Source organism: Aplidium turbinatum, chromosome 13, assembly GCF_918807975.1.
Source record: "Aplidium turbinatum chromosome 13, kaAplTurb1.1, whole genome shotgun sequence".
Taxonomy (NCBI): Eukaryota; Metazoa; Chordata; class Ascidiacea; order Aplousobranchia; family Polyclinidae; genus Aplidium; species Aplidium turbinatum.
Window position 1 is genome coordinate 7,991,168 of NC_137484.1, and position 20,548 is coordinate 8,011,715.

The window sequence follows — 20,548 nt, forward strand, 5'->3', positions numbered from 1 at the left end:
GTCCGAGAATAAAGATTCAAAGCAACCAACATGACAATTACTCAGACACGTTTTAAAACCTTCAAGGTTTTTTCGCTTTTTCCAGTTCATTGATGTGCTGGTAGTGTAGACTACTTCTTCGCCCCAATCAGGATAATGGCAAAAAATAGAATGATATGAATGCAGTGAATGGATTATTTAAAGACACGTTCAATGGCTTAAAGATGGGAGTGGCCTCCACCGTTTTGCTTTCTTTTCCGCTGGTCTACTAATCCAGGCAGAGCACAAGGAAATACAAATTATTCGTTTCTCCTTTGTTCAGATTAAGCACGTCAAAAATAACTTAGAGGCAAGTCGGAAGTCCGAGAAATCAGCCAGCAAACGGGCAATTTACAAAAAATGTCACAGCTCAAAACAGTAAACAATGCGACACAGTCAGCAATCAAACGAATAAAATAAGTCAACAACCAACGGTGACTATCAACTAGTAGTATTGGTTATTTTGACATTGACTGAACATTTACAGACGTTGAATCAATGTTGTAAAAGGACCAATTTTGCTAGTTGGGATGGTGGCTTCACCATTTTGTCAGTTTGTTCTCCAAAAACAAAAGTGTATTAGCAAATAAAATACTTTACAGTTGACTCAAAAAATATGTTTTTAGTATCAACAAAAACCCGACTTTAAGCCCTTAAACTTAATGTAAGCCGCTACACAAATGAAGCATTGATAAACAAAATGTCCTGATGACAAATTTTCAGCAGGCTCAGATAAAACAACAAAACAAAGCCCTGACAGTCAACATGTAAAGCCCTGCGGCTGTTTTTAGGAATATCTGTTTACCAAGAAATGATGATTTTATTGACTTGAAAAATAAAGCATAACAGAGTTGAAAAACCTTCGGCTGCTTTTTCCAAGCAAACAAGCCTGCAGTTGCAGTTGAAATTATATAAAATGCGACATAACTTACAACATGCAAGCTGTTGCTGTTGGCAACGACGCACATACAGTAGCACGGAGAATAAAAAAAAAGTGAACACAAAAGTATCTCTGCTTCTACATAAAAAAAAACATGGCGTTTTCACGATGGCACATTCTGTTTTGTTGTTTTGAGCGACGTTTCGTATCCTCAAATACGAAAACCCGTAGGGGATTTTTCGAATACAAAAGTTCAGCAAAAATAATTGATCAGTTCATAGTAACAATGTAGATCTCTTGTTCGTTACACCACGTCGAGTGGTTGGACTCAAAAGAGAATGTTGTCAGACAAAAGTAAAATCGCTGAAGAGTTGAGATTCATTGGTAATTGAAAAAAAAATTGATTAGTTTTTGAAAATATCATGCAATGTAAGAATAAAAGTTGCGATAAAAAATTCAATGCACATACAGGAGTAAATTCGTGACCTTCGTTTGTTGGGTACAAAACATACGCTTTCAAATTCTACAAAGGTTGTATAAAGCAAAACTGGACTTTTTCGCACCAAAATAGACAAAAATAGATTTCAAAGCTCAGTGGAAACTTTTAGCACTTTAGTGTATACATCCACAGGATAATTTCACTGCACCATCGATACAAGAATCTAGGATTCTAGAAGGTTACATTTTAAAATCATCGTTTCATTGGACAGCTGTGAAAAGACGTAAATAAATTTTTCCGATCACGAAATTACAAAATGAGGATCCAAACACATAGAAACTCCTTTAACTTACATTGTTTTGACGATTTGACGCTAAAACTTCAATTCAAGACTGTTTATGTCCTTCAATAGGCAATAGCCTACCATCAAATAACATTGTAAGTGGTGATTTGCATTTGTTTCAGATGCAGATCATCACTTAATCATGCAATAGCTCGAATAATGCACCAGAAGAATGAGTCGTGTTTGAAATTAATTAAAAGTTTAACCACATATGGAAAAACGATACAAAGTACAGTTTGTGTACGATCAAATCACAAATTGTTAAACGAAATTTTGCACCAAGAAATTTTACTCCAAATAAAATCACGAACTCAATCAAAAAACTACAGAGTTCTATTTCGAGTTTTCCGACAGCCTAGCAAATTTTCAATTCAAAAATAGTGTCCTGCTTTGTTATGACAACAAAGTAACGTTTAACAACGTTAGATAATCATAAGATTGAGAAATTTAAAAACCTATTTGAATAACGGTTTCAATGTAAGACTAAACTCCATTTACTGCAAAGGTCTTAGCGAATACTTTCGCTTTCACAACGGTTATTAAATATAAAAACAATGGTACCAAATAAAAGTTAGAAATGAAATCGAGAAAGTAAATTGAATCGTAATAAAATAATATTGCAGAGGTGTTGTAGTAACATACGTCGTACAAAAGAAAAATTTGCAAAGCTTTCTGTCTTCAAATCGAAGCAGACAATTTGCATTTTTCAGTCCCAAGAAAAGAAGAAACCTGTACCAACTCCTCTTCAGATACAGCAAAACAAACTGAACAATGTTATCAGTGACTGAGATACGACCACGGAAAATCTACTAATGACAACGCATTGCCAAGTCTAAGTTGAACCCAATGTCGCCATCGACTTTGGTGACATCAGATTCATTGGTGAGGCCACATTTGACATGTGAGATGTCAGTTGTGTTGCTACGCTGCTGACCTGGTTAGCTGGGATAGGTTGGCCCAAAGCGGCGGCTATTGGGCGAACGGGCACCCCGGCAAAGGTCATTTGTCCGTTTACAACGGTTGGGAACTGAAATACTGTGTTTGACCTCGATAGTTGTGGAGAAGAAACAGGATTATGATCGCGACTGCATTCTTCTTTAGTATCTGTCTCCGATAATTTAGTTCCGTCCTTGGGCATAGCAGGAAGTTCGCTTTTTCCTTGATTGCCGTTCACTGGCATAGGAGATAGAGTGCTCCAGAACGTAATGCTCGGAATAACCTACAAATATACACAAAAACTTCAAAATTAAAAACAGCACAGGCAAAGTGGATGATAAAAAGCATCAGAACATAGCTAAATGTTCAGCAACAACAGTCGATCACTGCAAAGAACCAATAAAACAGTAAATACGAGCTTTAATCATAAGCAGATTTATATTTCTTTAATATTTTTATCACACATACCATAGGCGACGGTGTCATGACCATAGAGTTAGGGAAAAAGGCAGTGGTTGTGTCGGATGGTGTTTTTCGGCAAACAGCATCTGGAGTGTTGATGCTGCGTCCATCATACGAGACCAAGGAACAATTTCCAGACCTCAGACCAGGAAACTGAGCATAAAGTGAAGACACGCCATCGTTTTCCATGTCAGCTTCGGGACGGGTGGACTTGCTGAGATCAATCGGACTTGGTTTTTTATCCATTGATCTTCTTCCGGTTAACCTCCTTTGTCGAATAGAGTTCAGCTTCTCCTCTTGCTCATTTTTTCCTGACTTTTCTTCTCCTGGATCAGGAGCAAGGAGCAGTTCAGGTGATTTCCGCTTGAGAGCGCTGTTTCCAGAAACAGCCGAATTTGGGGGACTGACAGTCGCGTCATTTACGGGATCGGATGATCTAAGAATTATTTCAGGACTCTGATGGATCACACCAGGAGAAATTGCACGAGGAGACGTCGGGGGAGAATGGGAGTTTTTCGGTGATGTACATAAGTCGAGTGGAGTGTCCATGCTTGCTGTTCGGAGATGAGTGTCTGTGCGATCTACAAATGGTGCAACTTCCGATTCTGATCGGTTGTTCATCATAGCCACAAGAGCCGCTTCATCACTTGGAACGGAATTTCGCCTTCCATCAGATAGAGGTTGAGAGGAATATTCTGATTTCACTTCTCGCTTTGGAGAAGCCCGTAAAGTGTGAAAAAGGGAATATTTATCGTACATGTCATGACACTGGGTCGCAGGCACGTTTGCTTTCGGCCTTTCTTTGATCTTATGTGCTTCCATGCTAACGCGTTTCGGCGGGATGGCCGTTTCCTCTTGAACACGACTACGAGATCCTTCAAATCGAGGTTCGTCACGGCTATGACGCGGTGTTGCCACTGATTCATCGTAGCTTCGCTTTTGTCCGCTTGTGTAAGATGCAAGTGGGACTACTGAGCTGGCCCCGTTGTTGAGGAGAGTCGGTGCTCGGGCCAAAAAGGCTTCTGCTAAAGCTTTCTTATTCTGGTTGATCAATTCTTCATGAGTGAGATCTTTTTTAGTGAAGGGTTGTTCAGAATTTCGTTTAAGTTCCTCCCGCTGGTAGTGCTGCAGAAACTGAAGATGCGTGGGTGTGTCACGTTGAGGAGGACTCCTTGAGTGGTGGTAGTGAGGAGAAAGCCGTTGAGACTTGTATTTGTCAGATTGATGCGATTGAGAAGACACGTGCTTGCTGCCTCGTTGCTGCTGAATGGTGCTTTGCCTGTGGTTGTTATTGCTATTATGACGTTCCCAATGACGCGACAGAGATGGAGCATCTTGGAAGCTTTTTCGAATGGATGGCTGCGTTCTATGTCGATCGCTGCGATCATTGTCCACATTATGTCTTCCTGCAAACGAACAGAAAAAAATCTTTTCAGGATTTAATGGATAGCATATGGCGGACATAAAACTTAACTAGGAAACCGTTTTGGTGTGTAATTAAAGGCTTACAGTTAGTGACCGCCTTCCGAAAAAGTATTATAAAGAAACAGACAGTGGAGACACCATCTGTAAACACTAAACCTAGTGGTCTGTGACGTAGTTAAACATAACTCTTTCGAGAGGCAATTAGCCAATTACTTCGAAAAACGTCATCGCCATAAAAGTAAAACTGAGGATCATTTAGTTATGGCAGGAAGTTTCAAAGCAATTTGAAGCATATGAAAGTGCCTTTTTCGGATATTGCACTCTTTTTACATGATTTTTTACCTGTTTTTTCCTCACGAGTTCTATCTAGCGTTGTTCACAAACTTTTACACCATTTGGTCACTGCCTGATGATTAACATTAATCCAATGGTTCAAATTCTCATCTAAATATACTATTTTTGAAAACGTGGATATATTTACCTGGAGAGTGATAACCTTGTGAAGCATTTTCATCAGACTTGGATGAGGATGCAACAGCCGCGGCAGCAGCAGCTTGTCGGAAGCCTGCCCAAAAGGCGGCAGTCGCGGCACTCTGACGGACTCTTTCTTCTTCGGACATTGAAGCAGCTGAAAGTGCCGCAGCAGCGGCCATTGCTGCGGATGTTGCTCCGAGAGAAAACCCATGCACGTCGTCGTTGGTTCCGGAACTGTAGGACGAAACATCTTTGGAGAATTTATGAGTTTCTTCAGAGGTATCTCTGGGTCGCCATGTGTCCCGGGATGAGGATGGAGGTGAATAATGACTTTGAGGTTTAATCATGGATGTGCTCCGACGTTGCGACCCAGACGAGTATAACTCCTCCTGGGCAATGTTTTTACGACGATTTTGCGCTGAGGGTTCATAGTTATTGGTTTCAGGTTGAGTAAGGTTTTGTCTTTGAAGATAAAAGCGGAAGTCGTCTTCGGTAACTTCGGATTTATTCACCACCATGGACGGAGGAGAATTGGACAATGTAGGAGAAGGAGGATTGCCATCTTCATCATCATCTACTCCTGCATTTGAATCGCTTTCCAAATGAGCAAGTCTTCCCATTTTTACGCAGAAAGGAATCTTCGTTTCGGTTTTTGTAATTTCAGGGAACGAGACAAACTTGTAGACGAATTTTTGACCATTCACTTTCTTTATAATATTCTGAAATAAAAGGAGACATAACTGTATATTGCACCATTACATTATCACAAGCTTGTCAATGCCCATGAAATGATAAAAATGCACAAAAGTTCAATGATTACATTAGAAAGCAGTGAGCACTATGATGAGTAGCACTCACAAGAGTCTATGCCCAATAACACAGAAATAAAAAAGATAAAGTCAGAATGCGCAGACATCATCACTGTCATCAGGCAATGATCATAATCGAAAGAGGAAAAATATAAAAAAGCGTCAAGGCAAACGAACTGAGAAGTTCCAGGTTATCAATAGTCGATGACTTAAAAGTCCTACCAACCAAACATTAATTTTATGTTTCATTACGCAAGCTTAATCGACGGAAAAGGACAAATTTTATTTGCGTGTGAAGGAACGGAGGAAGTTGCCGTCCATAAAATTAACAAGCTCTCATTTGGAGTTCTCATCAAGGTCGAAAAGTCATAATATCCGTCTGATTACAATCGCAAACGTTGGGCTATTCATTATTGACAGTTGTTTCAACCGATGACCGTAAACGGAATTCCAGTTCATCCATCATTGCCAGTTCAACGCGCAATTAACACGTAGAACTTTAACCTAACACCATGTGAAATGTGTCCATACCATGAGCTCACTTAAAGGCCCAAAGACTAATTTGCAACCGTTTTACCAGCCACGAGGGCTGATTGAAAAAAATCATTTTGAATCATTCCGTTTCGTTTCGAGGCTAAACTCTCTTTTTTCAGTTTCATTTCAAACAGCTGTACTACTGTAACTACTATCCTTAGTTAAATTTTTACATAGTTTGTCGGAAGCGAGGCAAAAGTATTCCACCAAGCAATACGCTATTCCGGATCGTGAAATACACTTTTCTGTAAAAAAAATGGGGCCAGTTCATTGATAGTTGAACACTTTCAAAATCGCTCGCAGAAGACTTCATTCAACTGACGAACAAACCGCGTGCAGCAGTCGCCGCCCACAGGAAACCGGACATTGTATAACACTCAGGCAAGTAGGCTATGCGTAATCCAGCGAAATAAGTGAGACAGTCGGGGTGTAAAGACAAGTTTCCATTTTCTCTTATGTCACCCTGATTGCTCATTTCACGGATGGTTGCAATTCAGATAAGTTGCGAGCCAGGGTCTCAGACGTCTTGATAAGAACATTCAACGCGTCGAGCGGCGGAGATGAGAATGACGTCATAAACGTCGCTCGTGAAAAGCGATTATCGCTAGAAACGACAGCATTTCACTGAAATTAAGGAAAATCGTATTACGATGACAGTTCTGCTTCCGGGACAATGACACCTGGGAAGAATTGATAGAAATTCATTACAAAAGGAAAAGACTGATTCAAAATAGGCCACTCCCTACCAAAGTGATTACACAAGTAAATAATGGAGTAGTTTTTGTTTGGATCGGATCAACCATATTCAACGTTGCAATATTCATAAAATCTGCAAAATCAGCTTAAAGAAGCCCTCAACATATGGAAATAACTGCAATAAGCCTGGTATTGTGACATATCCGGTGTGGCTGGCCACAGAAACTGGCTTGAATTGTTGCTGAAACGTCCATGCAACGTCTTTAAACGTTCAGTGACGAAAAAAAGAAGCAATTTGCAAGCTTGAAAAAACCATTGCAATAAATCATTTGCGAACTGTTCTTTCCCAAACTTGTTTACTCTTATAACCCAGGTCTATTTTCCAAGCTTCATTCGACTTTTGGACGAAAGCATTGTGTTGCCCAGGAAATGGCAGGCCAAAATGTCGTTCTGCTTTGGACTTGAGGTATTTCCGGTGACGTCATATGACTTGTTTAACTCCCTGTGTCAGCTGCACTAAGTATTGGCTCAAGCTTATATCGTTGACTAGTAATACAGAATCAAGATCACAGCCTTGCTGCTTCATACCTTCCTTCGACTTAAAGTAACAGCACTTCGTGTTGAAAGTATCGCTGTGAGCTTCAACGATGTGGTTTACATCAACAGCGTAACATCAATGAACGCATATACTCGGCCAGTAAAGCGTTTAAGAAACGTATAGGCTGAGGAATATTATCACAATTGACCTTGCTTTGAAGTCAGCTAACCAGTTTCAGATGTCTGTTCCAGCAATCGATATCACGTTTCGTTGAATTGACATGCAGTAAGGTAAACTAACGAGCAAAGACGCATTCGCCAGATACATTTTTGCAGCACCCTCGCATTGACGGAGTTTGACACTATACCTTTCCGCTTAAAAGCGTTTGTTACGATACCATATTGATTGATTGATTGAATCTTTATCCTCGGACTGGGAAAGCTTCTTGCAGAGCTTAATCCTGGCAGTTTCGCATACTTGTAGAGGCTTTGAATCACTGACGCAGGCCCGGTCACCGAGATTGACAGAGTGAAGTTTCCGATTGTTGAAGTCTTGTTGCCGGGGAACTATTCCATCCATTAGATGCCGCTGAATGGAGAGCAGTCCTTAACGTGCGTTGCTCAAGCGCACACCCCGAGAGTCGAACCAGCGCCGCTTGATCTTGAAGTTTCTTCGTTCCAGAAGTGACGCGCTAACCAATTGAGCTATCGGGGCGGCTATATTAAAACTACAGGAGCTATATTAGCTATTTTAAAACTACATTGAGCTATATTAAAACTACAGGAAATGAAACACTGTTTATGCAATTCTTTTCGAGGCAGAGACACTAAGCAAACGGTTTGCAGTAGCACTATTTTGCATGTAGAGCATCGCAATCAAAACAAAGAGCTAAAATCTAAAAATAAACAGTGCAATGGATTGAAGATAATTTTGAGTTATGAAAAACGGCTGTAAAAATCTCTCGTCAATTTTGCACTAATGGTAGGCGACGCTCGGCCAGATGTTGATTCAATGCAGAAAGGGAAACTGTCGTTGCTTAAAAAAGTAAGCTATTCAAGAAAAGGGCATCCACTTGTTTGTATCAACAATTGACCTTTTGCAACCAAACCCAATAGAAAAATTGATATTTTATGGTGATGTTTTTCTACCCGGAAAGGTGTCTAGCCATTGCTGCGTTGAGTAGTTTTTATTTAAATGTTTGTAAAGGGAATTTGTAATATGTTCGCTGGATTCAAAGCCTGCACTCTTCACTAATCCCTTTCCCATTTTGTAAATTCTTATTGTGATATTTTCACGAGGCTTAGCCGGATCTTCAATGCGACATCTCCAACGAGTTATGAAAATATATTTGAGACGTATAATACTGTAGTCATCCAGGAACAAAACACTCTTATCCTAGTTTATGGCAACTATAGTGTGGCCTTTTCTCTGGTAGATGTAGGCTAACCTTTTAACGTTCTGAAAAAGCAGCGGTTACTCTTAAGATTCAAGCGTGTACAAAGGGTGTGCAAAAGGCATTACTGGTATCATCCCTTGATATGCTCAATCCACAATAATAATAATGTTATGGTTTTATTTATTGTCGCTCTACAACAGCTAATGTCTTTTAGCGACAGGGCTCATTTTTAATTTATATCAGGTTTACGATGTTATCACATTATCACCCGACTCATTCTCACTGCGCTATGCAGGATAGAACACAATCGGTACCGTTTTTAAAGTCTTCGGTTTGACCCGACCTGGAATCGATCTCAGATCTACCAGCACCAGAGCCGAAGGCGAAACCACTCGGCCACTGAGCTGGTTCAATCCACAATGACCCACATTCAAGTAAGCGTAGAAACTTGCCAGCTGCACATAACCCACAGGCCGACATACATACCAGGAACCACATGAAACAAAACCTATACACAGGTGACGATGGATTCTAACTGAACAAAGCAGGCAACAAAATCTTTTTAAGGTCTTATTACAGGAAGGGAGAAGAAATACGACGCGGATCCGGAAGCATAGGGCAAGTCATATGGACTATCGGGTATGAAACGATGTCAATTTACCAATCAGTTCCCGCATTGCACATCAAAGAAAAAAGTTGTTGAAGGTTTGATGGCGAAAGATACAAGCAAAATAAACACTTTCACTTTATAAAAAAAAGTTAACTACAAACAACTATAATTTATTCACCAAAAAGTTCCGCAATGAGTCTAACTTCCTTCATTTCTGCTCGTTTAGTAACCTGGTTAAATGACTTCGCAGAAAAAAAACAAATTTTTCTCTCAACAGCAACAACACAGCTAGAAAATCAGTCCTTTAAACATTGATTCAACAATGGCAGACGTTGAATCAATGCAAAATGGGATCGTTTGCTGGTTGGAACAAAGAGAAGTCACGACTCACGAAACAGATTTACATACAAGAGCAATATGAAATAAGGTCCCGCGCACTGCATACGACCAGCAATCAAAAGATAAACTTTAAAATAGAACTTAGAAATTGCTTAATCAGCAAACAAGTTCATTAAAATTTAAAGATAATGACTTTGTTTACAAAAATTCAATCAGTTCGAAATCAGCACGAAAATGGGCAAGATAAGTCATATGATCGAAAACACAAAGTAGAAAGCACAGCTTCATGGTCTGGTGTTAATTTCTGTCCAATCGATTAAAAAAACATCATATTGGAAACAGTCAATTACAAAACTAAAACATCGAAAGATAAGCCGCTGCAAAGATTCTCAACTGGGGGATGAAACTAGTTATGCACAAAAGAAGAAGCGGCATTATAAATACCCAAATTTTGATCGAGAACGCAGAATGGATGTAAACTTAGGTTTAATTTTTCAGCAAGGTATTAACGGGAGTAAAAAGGTTGAAATCCCCTGAGTTAATAATTGAATTAACCTTACCTTGTCATAATAATATCTCAAAGCTCGACTGAGTTTGTCATAATTCATGTTTGTTTTGTTTTTCCTCAATCCCCAGAGTCGGGCAACTTCTTCGGAATTGTGTAATTTGAACTCCCCATCATTTGAAGTCCAGCTGATGAGGTGACTGTTGGCAGTTGGGTCCATGAGTAGCTCCAGGAGGAATTGCCAGAGAGTGACATTCATATCCAAAACTGAAAATTAAATCAGTTGTTTAGTTTATTGATGATAGAGATAGTTATTGATCTAAAAGACACTTAACAGGAAATGTAAAAGCTTATTGATCGAAAGTCCGTCTTCAGTTATAAAGTTACTGTAATTTTTTGATGTGGCTACACACTTTCAACTCTTTTTCTATTGTCATATTTGGCTTGTTTTTGACACTTTTCACATTCTGCACCACAAAGTCTTGTCACGAGAGTAACACATGTTTACTCTATCACTACAGCGTGGACCATTTTAGGTGATCAAAGCTGTACATACACATCAATTAACTGATATCTAATGTTAAACTAACATCGGCATAGCGCATCTGACTATAGGTTCCGTTTGCGGTGACAAAAACGGGCGGAAAATCCGTTGGTTAAAGTTGTTTGTTGCTACAAGCAACAGTGACAATCTGCTTTTTAAAATTAAATAGTTTTTGTGTTACTTGAACATCGAATTACGGCAAATTTTTGCATCGCTTCACCAAGTAGTGACGAAAATATGTTTTGTTAAAAATCGTCATGTATGTGTTCACAGATCATTCCCGGAAGCAACCATCGCAATCACGTGACAGACAAAACTTCAGAACTTTGAAAAACAAGAAATGCACCGCTCCGCTCACACATACGGAGGTCGAACGTGCAGCAAGAAAATTATGATATTCCTCATTTTTTACCAAATTGAGGTGTGTGGAAAGTTGTGTTTCGCAAAAATCACGACCATCATTGGAAATATATTAACCTTCGTACTACTCTACACCTGACAATCTGAATGGAATTGATGTCTAACAAAGAAGACGGGTGCCAATCATTGTAGAAAGACATGAAGGCAGTGGATGAAGATACTATGAACAGATCCAACTAGAAGAGATGTTATTGTGGCCACCCCTTGTTAACAGTGGCTATTTTGACTAAATGTGTACTTTTTCCAGCGAGCTTTCAACATATGCTTGCTTTGAAAACTAACTGGTTTTCCTGAAATGTCAGTACTTTCCGATACCCGCATGCTCAATATTTAAAAAAAAAAATACGTTAAACTTTCCAAGCAGATCACCAGGAAATTTTAACATCATGGCTGGCACACACAGGAACAGAGTTTATTTTTCGTCAACAACACAAAATCATCCAAGTTTTAAAAAAAATTTCCGTGGCAGGATATAAACTTTCAACACGTTGCTTTTCAGATATTCTAAAATTTCCAAACTGGCGGAAAAGTTGCTTGCAGTGAGTGGTTACAACAAAGTGCAGCATTTCAGTTAAACATACATCCTGTTAGGGAGGCCCTGAGACTGGTAGAGCTAAAAGCATGTTGTGCAGAAGCGGCCACTTTGTAACATCAATAAAAACCCATTTGAACGTTGTTTTCATGCAAGTTTTAAATTAAGATGCGGTAAACCATAAAAGAAAATGCAGCGGATTAGGCAGGATATGAGTCCGTTGTTAATTAATGGCAATTTCCTCTTCAGCTCCCTCCATCCTTTGACAGGACATGGAGCGACGTTTGCAACAATGACAGGCAAGATGCTATTGAGGTAGCAAACTATTTTTTCAAGGAAAACTGACGGAAGAGTGTATAGCCAGCCACCAAGCTTATATTTGCACTCGTGTTGAAGCTTTCTTAGCCATTCGTTTTTCGCAACAATGTTTTTTTTTCTAGATTGAGTGTTTAAAGTGTTCTGCCATTTTTACCAAACGGCATAAATTCTCTTCATTCGCCCCATGCGCGACAAGTTTGATAAACATCTGGTCCGTTAAGTGATGACAAATAGGAACGCTGCAGTGGTAATGTACCGGTACTCACGGAATCCAAGGTGCACGGAGGCACAAAATTAATTCATTGTTTCGAAACAACAACAAATGCATTTCCAAATTACATCAAATATCAACGTGTTTGCTGAGAAGTTAAGCAAGCTACAATTGCGCTTTACAAGTTTAAAGACTGTATTAGATCACGTTTGAGGACAAAACCGTTTGCTTGCATCTGTAAAACGTTATTGGGTTCTTTTGATATTCCATAGATGTTTCAACAAGGGTATGCTCCATTGTAAAACGTACTACTCATTTGAAGGTTTTTGATTGAAAGACCAGTAGCTCTCTACGTAATGTAACAAATTAAAGTTAAAAAAACAAACAGTTATCTTCAAACCAGCAGTTGTCTGCTATACACACAGAAACGCATGTCATGTGATGTGATGCATTCTATATCGCACATGCAACACTCAGATGGCCGAGAGTAATGTCCTTACAATACTAAGCCTCATGCTCACATATAGTCATATACTACAATGAAAATACAATGCATGGAGCATATTCAATCGGTGTTAATACAACGGTATTCACTAAATCGCATTAAAGAAAATGCAAAGAAATCTCATGAGCTTAGAAACTCAAAGTAAGATGCGTTAAAAGTACCCTTTTGCAACGTTGAAAAAATCTTCAAAATTTAATACGTTCAACGCTCAACTTCAGCAACCATGGGATAAAGTTTGTCAGTGAATGGCGTCGTCTTTAAATGACGAAAATAAAATGAAATAATCAACAAAGGACTAGTGTGGTTTCACAAACGGACTCGTGGAGTCTCTACAAAGTTACCTGGCAAGGCAAATGAACGAATGTCACACGGATTACGTCACTCATCATGTACGACGATGACATCAGTGAAGCGTGACCAGTAGCAAAAACCACAATCAGTGGTAGGGAATCTCCATCGTTTGCCAGGAGACCTGTCTATTATTCTATGCGCACAATCTTTCTAACAAAGCGACCGTAATTTTCAAAACACTTCACAAGCTATTTTTAAGGCGGTAAACAAGAACTCCAACGGAAAATGCATCTACAACGTCCATGACCTCAAATTAGCAGGTTATTGCAAAAAGATTGTTTTCCCATGTTATTTGATGTTCGCGCTGATTTGAAGTTTTTTCAAAACAGAAAAAAGAGTAATATTCAATATGCGCAAAAGTGTGCGGCAACGTTTGCTACTATTCCCGGCAGTATACTTTACATATCTACGAAACACAGACTATCACTTTTGTGGAAATAAAAACAAAGCTTTTCTAACCATGCCCCGATGAAATGGACAACAGAAACCGCAATTGTGACTCGGATTAATTTAAAATAGGTCGTAAACCATAATTTTAGTCGTAGAAGACCTGATATTAAAAAAACTATTTTAAGCCTCAAGCAGTAAACAAAGTGTCTAAAAATCAAGTAATGGAGGCGGAACTGGTAAGAAATAGGTAATTTCCAAAGTAATCACAGAAAAGATCCAATAAACAATGCCACACCTTGATATTGGATGCTTAGTAGATGCAAACAAACAAAGTTTCCATGTTTTAACTCTTTCGATGTCATCACCTCAAATCACTAAGCAATTCATTGCACAATGCGAAAACAACAGTATGGACAAAAAATTATGTCCGTTTGCGTCAATCAGACATTCAAAAGTTTACGTCCTGCAATATGTCTGCATCTGGTGCAGGATATGCTTTCAAAAAGCAAAGGCCTTCGACGTGCGCTTTCTTTTACATGTCAGAAAAATCCGGAATTGCAGGCCTTAAAATAGAATCAATTGTTGTTAACATACCTTAGTTATTATTAAATTTACAGCCAAATGAAATGTGTTCTCATCGATCAAGGAGAATAAGACAGAATTTCTAAAACGAAGAAATAGGATCTTCCTCTAAAGCCGAGGGCTAATCGACGTCTTTAAAAAGGTTTCTGACAGAATTTTGCGCTTAGGATATTGGTTGTCAACAAATGGCATATGGAAGTCCTTCAATAAGAAGCCTGACTTCCTCCGTACTAATGTCGCCGGTACAAAGGTAATGGTTTGAGTGGCAGCTGCAGCCAACACTGCAGGGATAAATGCTATGATTTTGTAGAATAGTCTCTGATCAGTTCATAACAACCATCTTCTTCGTGCATTGCAACGTTGTTGCAACGGTTGTATACGGAGGGTAGACCATTCACAAGGATACATGCGACACAGTTCATCGTTTAAATTACGCAAAAGCTATTTCAAAACTGTTAAGTAACTGACAACATACGAAAGCCTAAGAAGAACCAAGCTGAGCGTTCCAAGTAGCCTATCTCCACAAACCTTTCATGTATTACAAAAATTAAGTATTTGAGGCTTAAAAATCGGCGCAGTCAATACCAATAGACTTGGTCTAGTATAGACTACGCTTTTGGTCAAGTTTGGAACTTGATATTTTGAATTCTTTTATTCGTATTTACACACCACGTTTGGACTTTTCGGTATCCGAAGGGTCGGCTGTATGGAAGACGACAACCAAGCTACGTGAAGTTGCTATTTCAACACAGTGCTAACGTCTAGCGACAATAAAACGATGCAAAAAGGACAACTTTTGGTGGCTGGGGATGATGATGGAGTGATGCTACTGTTCACTGAAGGATGAGTCAGACGCCTGTGATACAATTAACGGCAGGTGTGGCTGTAAATCAAAAGCAAAAAAAACCCCATTAATCTTGAAACAAAAGTGCAGATGCGGAGATATTTGTTGAAGGGCATTTAGTTCACTTCATAAATTGGTTTCCGGAAGAAAAAAAAAACACACACGGGACATTTGGGTAACACAATCTACTCTTTCTGATATGAAAAGCCAGTATTTCACGTTGCTTGCCATTTTATGTTGTTTATAAGTCAGTTCAGCAAAAAGTGACGTTGAAACTACGGAAAAAACAAAAAGCTTATTCACTTTCAGATGTTTTTTCGTGAAGTTACAAGTTTCAAATTTTCCGCTCACCCTCTCGCTTAGGTCACACATATTGTTTCAGCAAAACAATTAAAACAATCGTTGATGTTCCGCTTCTGAGTTTGCGTTGGCGTAATTACTGCTCTGCTCGTAATATTCCAAGCTAAAGGTTTAACCAGAACAGTCAAGTCTCTTCTCTTGGACCAAAGTGGAAATTTGAGCGTAAACAATCCATTATCGCCCGTACACCTTTATCACGGAAAGGAGACACGACATTTCAAGGGGAAAAGCAATGGTAATGACAGGAAACGGGTTATTCAAACTTAACATTGCAACAGAGCTTCGGCAGGCTAAAGTCGTAGCTCAAAGTGTCAAAGGGTAATTAAAAGCGATAAAAAATGTAATGCTATTTTTGTTCAACTTCTACTCATAACAGCTTATTGTTTGGAATCAACTTTCTCTTGATACAATGACTTGACGCTATGCTCAAGTGGCGATGATATTTTCACACTTTCAAAAACACAATGTTTTATAATACCGATTATAACACTTTAACCATACCAGACGTTACATTTGCATCAACATCAACTCAAACATGAGTTACGACACAAAACGAGCAAACAACAAAGTGCCACGTGAAGTGCTGTTGGCTTTGTATCCGGATTCCGGAAATACAGCTTCGTTTGTTTATTACTTCTGGCGCCTCGTAACCTCCACACCGAGGAAACCAGCATTGCGAAACGGAAGATAATTAATGCTGTCGAAAGACAAGCTATCTTTGTACATCACGCAATGACCACGGTGGAGTGTGTGAAAGTCGTTACCGAGAAACGTCAGAGTTTGATTTCATTTATTAAGACTCGTGTAAAAACAAAATATTGACGATTTGTGTTTTATGTTTTGCTGGTGTGTCTTACTTCATCGCAAACTCATAGAGCTCAAGACATGTTCAAAGAAACACTGCACGTTCAGTTGGCCTATTCAATTTGTGAGGAAAGCGTCAGTGCTAGATTTCAATCACATTAATTTGAGAGACCAAAAAGTATTTGAGTAAAAAATTCCGTTCTTTTGGATGCTTTAAGAATTAACTTCCTGGTCACAGTGAAGCTCTGCGCATAAAATGACAATCAGGGCAGCATATAGCATGCCATTGATTCTTGCAATCATCCCATCTCTGGAATGTCTTGAAGAGTTCTTTGTTCCCCGAAGGCTCTTTCCGTTGATTGTGCAAATGTGAAATACCCGATGAGCAATTTCTTTAATGCTTAAATGCACGCCGTGCCAGTGTATGCACCCACAACTGTGTTAGCACCAAGAAAAATGAGTAGGAAAGAGTGCAGTAGTCGCTGTCGGGGGAAAAATAAAATTTCAATGATTACTCGTTTAACTTTGTGAAAAGCTAGTTTCACTGTCTGCCCAATCACAAAAACAGATTTGCTTTGTAGTTTATTCCATTGCAGGAGAAAAACTAAGGGGAAAAAGAAGGAGATACATATCGAAGATTTTTAATTGTTATTTACCATCTTTCATCTCATGCCAATGAAAACAAAATAACAAAATTAGCATAAAGTTCCAACATTATGTTTTCCGATCACGTAAAAAAAGGTAAGCCACATTGCAATAATGGGCCTGAATCCAAACAGATGTGGCCTAAAAATTTTACCAGCCGCAATTTTTTCCAAGTGTAAATATCACGTCATAAGAAAACAAACATCAGCGGTGCATTACAATGTAAAAATCGCAGTTTTTTCCATTCCAAAGAGCTCAGCGTCATACTGAAAGTTCGTAAACCTCAAATTAGGAGCGATCGACGAATAAATTGTGTTTACAATGATAGCAAAGTTATCACCTCCGCCCGAAGCCTTTTCAGCCACGTAGAGTGAGGAACAGTCAGAGTAGAGAAGTTCGAGTTTGCTCTGACCAGGGGCGTTGATAGGGGGGTCTAGGTGGTACTTTTGGACCCGGGCCCGGAATATTTAAGGGGCCCGGATTTAAAAGATTCCCCGCGACTTCAAACATTATCAAGATCTTAATATAATCAGATCTAAAGGAATTGCCATCAGAGGTTAAAACAGCGACTTCAGCCGTCAGATGGTAAAATACCGGGCCCCCTTCCGGGTATAGTGATTTCCCTAACCACGATTTTTTTTTTCAAAAACACGAAATATTTTTCTTCACCCACTCTTTAATTCTGAATATATATATTTTTTGGTAGTAATCACTTCTAGCTACTTGCATCTACATCATAGCCGTAGGAGATGGGGGAGCAGGGGGGGCGGTCGCTCCCTGCTGAAAAAAATGGTGCAATTTTGGGAAAAAATGTCCAGTTATTTAGGCAAATCAATCTTACCACAATGTTTCGACGCCTCACCAGTTTAGAAACTGTACATAATTGTTGTAATTTATTAGATACATTAATATTTTCCAATGAATGTAAATGTATTATCACCAACTTTGAAAACTGTTGCATTTGGTATTGCAATCTGGGCAGAATGATAAGTTTCGATTTGACAACTGCAAAATAGAACTGTAAAAAAGCACAGTTGGGAAACAGAGGTAAGCTTATTACTGATTCACTAACATGTAGGCTGCATTTCTTCATGGGTAAGATTTAAAAGCCAACTGGGTACTGGTAACTTTATGAGGTTTTTTGTTTTTTCTCGATATCCTACTAATGTAGTTGATTATAAAAATCAATTAGGCAAAAATGTCTAGTTATTTGGACAAATCAATTCTTACCATAAGTTTTCAACATTCTACCAGTTTAGTAACTTTATGGTGTTTCATTTTGTATAAAAAACATTTTGCTTTGAATGTAATTAACAGAGTATCGACAATTTTGAAAACTTTTATATTTGGTATTAAAATTTGGGCAGAATGTTAAGTTTCGATTCAGTATTTGCAGAAAAAAATGCAAAATAGTGCTTCGACAAGCTGAGATAAGCTTATTACAGATGTTCACTAGAATATCACACTAGCCTACATTCCTTCATTGGTAGAATTTTGAAACCCTGCTGGGTTCTAGTGAGCTTATGAAGTTTTTGTTTTTCTCTATATCCCACTAATGTAGTTGTTTGTAAAAATATTTGGGCAAAAATGTCCAATTATTGGATAAGTCAATTTTACCATGAGTTATGCTATGCTCGCAAAACTTGACTTAAATACTACAAAGATAGCTTATCATTTTTAGATATGGTCAAACAAAATAAGCATTTGTTCTAAACTTTAATAATCAACAGTTGTGAGGCCACATATACACCACTTTTGTGAGCATTGATCCCGGCCACTAACTATAGTTATGTACAAAGTGAAAAAGTATATTAAGTGAAAACAACTTGTGAATTTTCCTGTATTTCATTTCATGTTTATGTGAGCTATGGTTTAACTGTTTTCTATATTGAATTTTTTTGTATAAACCGCTGTTTGTCTTTGCCAGTCCCAAGGTTGATATGGTCAGCTATTTACTATCTATGACACAGTATTAGAGCAACAACAATCAAATATAAAGACACATGTTATGTTGTTTTGTCATCCTATTCATGCAGTTAATATATCAGGCAATGTAAACAGTGCTATTTTTGTGTCATGTTTTGGTAATGTGGTCTGTATTTTGTGGCAACGATTGAGTTTGAAGTTATTATCTGGGAAGTCATTTTTCGTCAGTGCTTGTGATTTGAGTAGGCCTAGCTGCTTCATTGTGAAGTAGGATTATCTTTGTAATGATCTTCTGAAAAAAGAAAAACATTGACTATGATTTCATTGTAATATAATATCAATATTTTTGGTGAAAACTCTAACAATTTTAAACATACCGACGAAGATCGTGATTGAGAGCAAGGATTTTGCGGTTTACGGAGAAATCCCTAATGCGTAATAGCACAGTTGGGGAAATTCGTGGATACAACAAATCTTTGAGAATATATAAATGATATTCCTCTTAATTTTCTACTTTGAACGGCATGTGTCATCCTCATTTTAACAGCACATCAATAAAAGTTTGTACACAACCTCTACATTCATAACATTGTCGATGAAGGGGGCCCGAAAATAAATGGGTACCGGGCCCGAGAAATTCTGTCAACGGCCCTGGCTCTGACTGTTCCTAAGAACGCCTTTCATGGTCGAGGTACGATATGAATTGACATTTTTGTTATTTTTGTTAAGTTGAGCCCAGGCAGATACCAATGTTCACTAAAGGAGGTTTCCGCAAAACAATGAGCATCCAATCTACTTTTTAACACAGTTTCGTTGATGTGATATTAGCAATTAATAGATAAGTTTAATCGACATAACAAAGTGTTCTTTTTACTCGCTAACAACGGGCCTCCCGAAACCATGATCTGAATCATTTTTGTATGATTTGTTATGGCAGTGATAAGATAATACCCATTATTACAGAACAAAACAAACGTTTCGTTTGTTTTCGAAGCTTAAAATTGGCAGTTTCGGTTTACATTGAGTATACCTACTTTAATCACGTGTTATAATCGTTAAACAAGTTCAAAATGTTAAATCGCGTCGGTACCTCTCTCCACATCGTTTACTGTGAATTGCTAACTACACGGTTTAAGTAAGCAAAAGATTTTGCAAACGCAATGACTTGCCTCTTGGAAGGTGAGCTCCCAGTTGTTGCTGCATGTTGCTGAGACACAATCTCTTCTCAGATGAAGCCACTTGCAAATCCATGTCGTCTAAAGTTTCCCCGGAACTTGGCATTAAGTTTGGCGTTGGGGGATCACTGTGGTCTGCATAATCATTCAAGCGTGACAAAGTCAAAACAAATTAGAAAATTTTCCGAAATTATAACATGAAAACAAGAAAAGAATGTTAGGCACTTCCAAGAAATTGAATGCTAAATTATTAAGACACAGCAGTATGATTACAAAAGTCCTTACAATCGTTGTATAGTAAATTAATAAAAAAATTGAATCTAAAAAATAATTGCCTTTGTCAGAGTAATCAAACCAGCGGGAATGCCGAATCTACATGAAAATTTAACTGAAAATTCTAAACTTTAGCGCTTGGAACCAACATGACCAAAGCGTCGACGCGTGCAACTTGCTGACTAACAGGGGAAGACGTTCTTCTCCCGCAGGAAGCTTGCAGAAGCCGTTTGAATCAATAACGACGACGGTGACGTCAAACAG

At 38.6% G+C, this 20,548-nt stretch overlaps 1 protein-coding gene across 1 annotated transcript in view; it reads right to left on the reverse strand.

Annotated features, from left to right (window-relative positions):
- Window positions 1-272: 272 nt before the first annotated feature.
- Window positions 273-20,548, reverse strand: part of LOC145782162 (uncharacterized) — a 28,827-nt gene continuing 8,551 nt past the window's right edge. The window contains exons 2-6 of the mRNA XM_082593925.1: window positions 20,006-20,146; window positions 10,460-10,671; window positions 4,985-5,696; window positions 3,085-4,484; window positions 273-2,899 (exon numbers count right to left, since the gene is read on the reverse strand). Of these exons, the coding sequence (XP_082450051.1) occupies window positions 2,513-2,899; window positions 3,085-4,484; window positions 4,985-5,696; window positions 10,460-10,671; window positions 20,006-20,146 (2,852 nt within the window). The 3' untranslated portion in view covers window positions 273-2,512. The remainder of the gene's footprint in view (window positions 2,900-3,084; window positions 4,485-4,984; window positions 5,697-10,459; window positions 10,672-20,005; window positions 20,147-20,548) is intronic.